Source organism: Parasteatoda tepidariorum, chromosome 10 (genome assembly GCF_982258835.1).
Source record: "Parasteatoda tepidariorum strain Cologne lab strain chromosome 10, Ptep-v5.0, whole genome shotgun sequence".
NCBI classification, from domain to species: Eukaryota; Metazoa; Arthropoda; class Arachnida; order Araneae; family Theridiidae; genus Parasteatoda; species Parasteatoda tepidariorum.
In genome coordinates this window covers 23644667-23652326 of record NC_141764.1, presented here as the reverse complement: position 1 = coordinate 23652326, position 7660 = coordinate 23644667, and the positions used below count along the sequence as shown (strand labels likewise).

Below are 7660 nucleotides of genomic sequence, written 5' to 3'. Positions count from 1 at the left end.
GTATAAACGAGTCCTTGAAAATGTCTTGGGAAACCGAATCAATTGGAATAAAAAATATCTGCGAAGAAAAAGAAACAGAAAAAGCTTTGGAATTATTTTCTTCATCAATCACTCAGAAGGAAAAGAGATATGAAATTAAATACCGTGGAAGGAGGAAAAAATAAAACTTAAAGATAATTATAAAAATGCAAAATTTCGTTTTTTCAAATTGTTGCAAACATTTAGAAAGAACTTAGAATTATTTGAAGAATATAAAGAAGTTATTCAAAGGCAATTAAAGGAAAAAATAATTGAAAAAATTGGTGATGATTCAAAATGTAGTGACATAATATACTATATTCCTCATCACGCAGTGATAAGGCCTGAACACTCAACTACAAAATTAAGGATTGTGTATGATGCTTCATCAAAAGAAAAAGAGGAACTTTCTCTCAATGACTGCCTTTTAGATGGACCGAACTTTTTACCGGATTTACTAAAAATTCTCCTGAACTTTAGAAAATATCGAATAATTATGACGTCGGATATAGAGAAGGCATTTCATCAAATTTCTATTTCTCAAGAGGACAGAGATGCCATGCGTTTTCTTTGGCTTGATGATGAGTCGGATTTACAAAATCCTAAAATTGCAGTGTACCGATTTTGTAGACTAATTTTTGGAGCCAAACCAAGTCCATTTTTGTTTGCTGCATGTATTAAGCATCATCTGAAGAAATTTCAAGATATTTATCCTAAGACAGTTCAACTACTAGACAATTCCTTATATGTCGATGATTTCATCTCTGGAGTAGACTCAGAAGACGAGGCTCGCCAAGTCTATCATGAAGCCAAAACAATTATGAAGGAAGCATCGATGAATTTAACCAAATGGAACACTAACTCGGAAGAATTAAAGAAAGAATTTTTCCCTAAAGTAAAACTTTAAAATTAAATATGCCTGAAGCTACATCAAAGGTGCTTGGACTGAAATACTCTTCAACAGATGATTGTTTTACATTCTCACCAGATGATGTTGTGGATACTCCTTCAGAGAAGAAACTGACCAAAAGAACTATTCTTCAGATATCATCGAGATTGTTTGACCCCTTGGGCTACCTGTCGCCATTTTCCATTCAAGCAAAAATTATGTTTCAAAAACTCTGGCTAGATGGCATTGATTGGGATCAACCGGTGCCAGAAGAAATAAAAGCTAATTGGAACTGCTGGAACAACCAACTACAAGGATTATGTGAAGTCAATATACCACGTTGGTATTTTCGATCGAGAGAGACTCCACAGAGTTTAGAAATACATGTATTTTGTGATTCTTCGCAAACTGCATATGGAACTGTTATCTACTTGAGATTCACCGTTTCTAGTGAAATTCGAACAGCGTTTGTTATAGCCAAAGGAAAGGTAGCTCCTTTGAAAATGACTTTGCCTCGGTTGGAGCTCATGGCTGCAGTTATTGGAGTGCGATTGTTGAAAGTTGTGCAGGAGCAATTTCCTGATGCAAAAGCTCGTCTATGGACTGACAGCTCAATTGTGCTCAACTGGATTAGAGGATCAGCATATCGTTGGAAAACTTTTGTGAAAAATCGTGTCAGTGAAATAAAAAAAAGTACATCTCCAGAAATGTGGTACCACTGTCCAGGCAGTGATAATCCGGCTGACAAGATAACCCGTGGTGTAAAAATCAAAGATTTAGTGTGTGACAGTGTGTGGGCCTATGTTCCTTCTTGGTTATCCGAATCAGAAGAAAACTGGCCTGATAAAAATTCTTCTGAAATCGCATTACTTTCTTCTTGCGATGAAGAAAGATGTGATATGACACCACCTGTTGTAAAAAATTGTGAAATTCAACCTATTTTGTGCATTTCAAAGTTCAGTAAAATTCGAAAATTAGTGCGTGTGACATCCTACGTTTTCAGATTTATTAATATTCTGAAGGCAAAGCAAAAGTGCACAGGTCCGATTTCTGTACTGGAAACTGAAAAATCTTGGGAATACTGGATTAAAATGTCCCAAGCACAGAGTTTTAATTCAGAAATCCAAAATCTTAAACAAAATAAAAGTGTAGATAAAAATTGTAAATTAGCTAATGTTAATCTCATGCTAGATGATAAAGGTATTCTAAGAGTGAAAACTAGATTAATTAATTCATCTTTAGATGTGTATGAAAAATGTCCAATTGTTCTTTCTAATGATTATTTTGCAAAATTAATTGTTTATGATTGTCATGAAGAAGTATTACATAATGGTGTTAATGAAACTTTAATTCAGGTAAGAAGTAAGTTTTGGATTTTAAAAGGCAGACAGTTTGTTAAATCTATTTTGTATAATTGTAGAATTTGTAAAAAATTTACCGCTAAAGGGGGTAAAGAAATTATTTCACCTTTACCTATTGATAGAGTAGAGAAATCTCAACCATTTGAGATTACAGGTATTGATTTTGCAGGACCATTGTATTTAAAAGATAATACTAAAGTGTATATAAGTTTATTTACATGTGCTGTTACTCGTAATATTCATTTAGAATTAATATCTAATTTAAGCACTGAATGTTTTTTGCTATCATTAAGACGATTTTTTGCTCGTAGGGGTATTAGTAAAGTTATATACTCTGATAATGCTAAAACTTTTAAGTCTGCCGATAAAGAACTTAAATATCTGTATAAAATGTGTAAAAATGAAGAAGTGCGTAACTTCTTAGAGAAACATCAATTAGAATGGAAATTCATTGTAGAAGGTGCCCCATGGTGGGGAGGCTTTTGGGAAAGGCTTGTTCGATCTGTTAAAAATTGCTTAAAAAAAGTTTTGGGTAAAACTTCTCTTTGTTATGAAGAATTAATTACTGTATTAACTGAGGTGGAATCGGTTATTAACTCCAGACCCAGAGCCGGATTATACCTTTCGTAGGCCCTAGGCACAGAGCCGGATTATACCTTTCGTAGGCCCTAGGCATAGCCGTTTTTGGACCCTCCCCTCCTTCCCCCACTCTTTTGAAAATATATGCTAAAATTTTCTTGCATATTTTTTTTTTTTACATTTTTATTAATATGGATTTTAATTTACGAATTTGTTTATTGAACTTTATCTGCAATACCGACATGCTGCCGATATTGCAGTTGATATCGATAATACCATTATGATTAGTTCGATCGATAACTATGTAAACACTTCACGTCAACAATACAACAACAAACCAGCAAAGAAAACAGTGAAATTGATAGTGAAATTAATTACAAGAAATATTTATACAGTAGAGAACCAATTATCTGGGATGCTCGGGACCATCGCTATCCCGGATGTCTGAATTTCCCAGTTTTCTGGATCGACCAAAAAGTGTTATTAATCGATGTTTTATCGAACCCGAATTACAAGGAAATTACACAAAAATTTGTCAGAATCTGAGATTAAACTAAAAGCGCAAAATTTGGTGAAAATTTACTCATCCGATTTAGAGAAAAACTTTGTAGATGAATTTTTACTATTTTCAAATTTATATGAACATAAATCTGCACAAGAAATGTTGAAGGCTCAAATTAAAGATAAACTTGTGAATACTTTTCCTAACGTTCATATTGCATTAAGAATATATTTGTCGATTCTTGGATCAAATGCAGAAGGAGAAAGATCTTTCTCCAGATTAAAATTGATAAAAAATTATTTGCGTTCAACAATGAATCAAGATCGTTTGGCATCGCTCGCACTTATGTCTATTGAATACGACATTTTGCGTAGTTTGGAATTCGACAGCATAATACAAGATTTCGTTGAATCCAAAAATCGCAAAAAAGTAATATATTTGATCATAAGATTCTGCAAAATAATTTATTACCGAAAAATATTATATTTTTATTTGTATCTTCATAATTTTGTGCAAAATACACTTGTTGTTTTTTAAAGCTAAATTATTTTTGTCAACAAATTTTTTTCTCCCAAGTTTTTCGTAGGCCCCTGAATTTCGTAGGCCCTAGGCACGTGCCTAGTGTGCCTATAGGTTAATCCGGCTCTGTCCAGACCATTAACTTATGTTTACAATGATTTACATAAGCCTGACCCCTTAACTCCTTCACATTTTACTGTTGGGTCACGTTTAACTACTTTACCTTCTCCAAATAATCTGAATTTAATGTCAAATAAAGTGAAATTAACTAAAAAGTGGAAATATAGATTACTATTGTTGGATCATTTTTGGAAAAGATTTTTTAAGGAATATTTATTAGAGTTAAGATCTGTTATGTTTTCTAAACAATCAAAAAATGTGAATACTTATAAAGTTGATGATGTTGTTCTCGTGAGAGAAGATAATGTTAAGCGCCATAATTGGAAGTTAGGAAGGATAAAAAGTTTGTTTACAGGTAGAGATGGAAAAATTAGATCATATGAGATTCAATTGGAAAACAATGTTGTTAAAAGACCTATTGAAAGACTGTATAATCTAGAAGTGCAATAAATATTTAATGCATCCAATAAATGGATGCATGGTGGGGAGTGTTAAATTATATCTAAAATTTATGTTTAAAATTAATATCAATAGATGGCGCTGTGCCAATTATTTACTTTCTCATATTTGTTATATTTTTATTTCCCTCTTGTGCTGTCCATATGAAATAAACGTAGTGTTCGTTTCTCTGGAGTCATGTTTATTTGGGTATCCAAGTTTCTTTAGAGTACAGAATTTATACCGTGTTACCCAATTGCGGGTTAGTTAAGCCAAAAAGTAATCTATAAAGTCTAGTTTAACAATTCTTCATCCAGGCATTTTCTTCTATTGAGTTTTGGATTGGGTACAAATTACAAGGCTAAGTTGTGGAGTACTGATAATTGTTAACTCAGAATTGACTATTTCACGGGTGCCCAACGCCAGTTTTAAGATGAAATATGAAATAATTATAATAAGTAATATTATTATAAATAATTCGAAAATTACATTATTATTTGTAGCTTCATTTTATAAATAGTTATTCAAGCATATTGTTCAAGGTAATTTAATAATATGTATATAAATATCTATATCTATCTATCTATGTGTATATATATATATATATATATATATATATATATATATATATATATATATATATATATATATATATATATATATATATTTATATATATATATATATATATATGTATATATATATTTATATATATATATATATATATATATATATATATATATATATATATATATATATATATATATATATATATATATATATATATATATTATATATATATATATATATATATATATGTATATATATATGTATATATATATATATATATATATATATATATATATATATATATATATATATATATATATATATATATATATATATATATATATATTGAAACGTTAAGTGTAATATAATGAGAAATCGCATACGGATTTCTTTATAACTAATGAGACATTTTGCATTTTGAGCTATTATGTAGTTCAAATATCACTATTGGAATGACGTCACTATTGGAAAGAAATCTAACTCTTCCATGAATAACTCATCGCTCGTCGATTAATATTATTTAAGTGTATAAAAAAGTAACAAAGTATTTAAGTATAATAAAATTTCAAATCATGTCATTTGTAACTTACCATAATCTTTTAAAACCGATGCAGCATAATACAATTTTTTAAAAAAATTGTTTTATATATTGTGAGTACAAAGAAGTACAGACAGTTTTCTTCTTCGGATTCATGTTTTTTTATTATTTCAAAATGCATGCTATGCCATTTTTTTATATCTAAACCAATTTCATCCAAAGAAATCACCGAACACAAGCCTTAAAACTCTAAAATTCTTCCATATTCATCTCGCGATTGATTTTTCCCCCGATTTTGAAGTGTTTGGCGTTTCTTGTACTCATAAATGACCAGCATAAACAAAGTGTTTTCGTCTCTTGAATAAACAAACATTTTTCTCATAACTTATTCATCTCAGAAACAAATACCAAGGTATGGTATTTGTTTCTGAAATGTAGACTTTATCACAGTATTGAAAATTTTCAAAATATTGAATTTTTTTCTCTACTTTGTTTTATCGTGTTTCAAAGTTCGAATGACAGCTTTTTTGGTAGTAAAACTATATGTTTGTATATTCTATAGTGTTCGCATGCTACTATATTTTATGTGAAAAGCGAATTTATTTATTCTTATGAGCTACATTTTGAAAATATCTAAAGGATAAATTCGCATATGTATTTTACTGTCAACCGGCACATGGTACTATTTATTAAATAGCGGAATTTGTACATCGTATTGAACGCTTTGAAAACGCGTATCTTTTATGCAAACTTTTAAATTGCAATGAACTTTCACTTGATTTTCATCTAAAAGACTCTCCCAATGTTAATCCGATTGGGTCGAAACTCATAGTCAATTATATACATATATGGCAACGTTACTTTTGAAAAGTAACGAGTAAAAGTACAAGTACTTTTAAAAAAAGTAACGAGTAAAAAGTAAAAAGTTCTTATTTTAAAAAGTAACGAGTAAAAAGTACAAGTAAAAGTACAAGTACTAAACAAAAAAAGTAATGATTTAAAAATACATTTCTAGGAAATCGAAAATTCAAAGTAACCTAAAATATTATTGAATAATATTCTTATGTTCTTTAATGTTTTTGCAAAAGTGTTGTTATTTATTCAATTATTTTTAATTTTGAAAGTTATGGACATTAGTTTATTTTTAAATTCGGAAGAATATTATAATATAATTTTATAATATAATAGTATAATATAATTTTGAAATCAAATATAACTTTAATATCAAACTTTTTATGGCTTTGCACGAAAAAGAAATTTTATTTATTGATTTTAATTTTTAGTTCATTACTTTTATTTATTTAAATTACCATTGATTTAAAATTGTTTTACTCTATAGAAACGCGTTTTAAAAGCACAATCATAAACAAAGCAAACACGGGGTTTCAGATAGCTTTGTGATCGTTGAGCTAGTAAAAAATAATTGAATGTGCAGTATAAGTTGAAATAGAACAGTCTGCAGTTTTACATAAGTTATGCGAGAAAATTCATTTTCCGAACATTTCTGCCTAACGGAATAATTAAAATTTGTAAACGAATTTTAGTATCAGCGGCTAAATTAATATCTTCGAATTTTCAAGAGTTAAAATAGTAATATTAATAGTTTTCAATAGCACAAATAGCTCTGAAGTTCTTAGAGATTTGACTGCGCGTTGTTTGACAAGGTCGGGCGTAAACATAATTTTAGTAAAAAATGTACTGGGTAAAAATGTATTTAGTAAAATATGTATTAAGACAAAAATTTATTATTAGTGAGTTCAAAAAGAAAATTGAAAAACGTAATAACAAAACCCAGCATTTTTTATTTAAAATGTATTAAATAAATGCATAAAACTCGAAAATGAATGAAAATAACTTGCTAAGTAATATTTTTATTCATTTTGCAAAATAATTACAATTCGAAAGTGGTGTCACTGTGTCTGCTGCGAGAATTTCTCAGAACGTGCTCAGCCACGCTGAATAAGCGCTCCAATGGAGATCAACGTATTTAAACACGAAGTTAGCTGTGAATGCATATATATTGCACATTAATTTTATAAAACATTAGCATTTTTTTTAAATTTAATTTTTTTTATTTTTTTTAGAAAGTTTGCCGAGTTTTAAAAAAAGTAACGATTTGATTCGACAT

At 29.2% G+C, this 7660-nt stretch overlaps 1 protein-coding gene across 1 annotated transcript; it reads left to right on the top strand.

Annotated features, from left to right (window-relative positions):
* Positions 1–933: 933 nt before the first annotated feature.
* On the top strand, positions 934–2898 carry LOC147802446 (uncharacterized). Its single transcript, XM_087152697.1, has one exon. The coding sequence runs from the start codon at positions 934–936 to the stop codon at positions 2896–2898; it is 1965 nt and encodes a 654-aa protein (XP_087008823.1).
* The last annotated feature ends 4762 nt before the right edge of the window (positions 2899–7660 follow it).

Bases quoted from the DNA above. Each gene is read 5' to 3' on its own strand.
- LOC147802446 (XM_087152697.1), top strand. From the start codon at position 934: ATGCCTGAAGCTACATCAAAGGTGCTTGGACTGAAATACTCTTCAACA.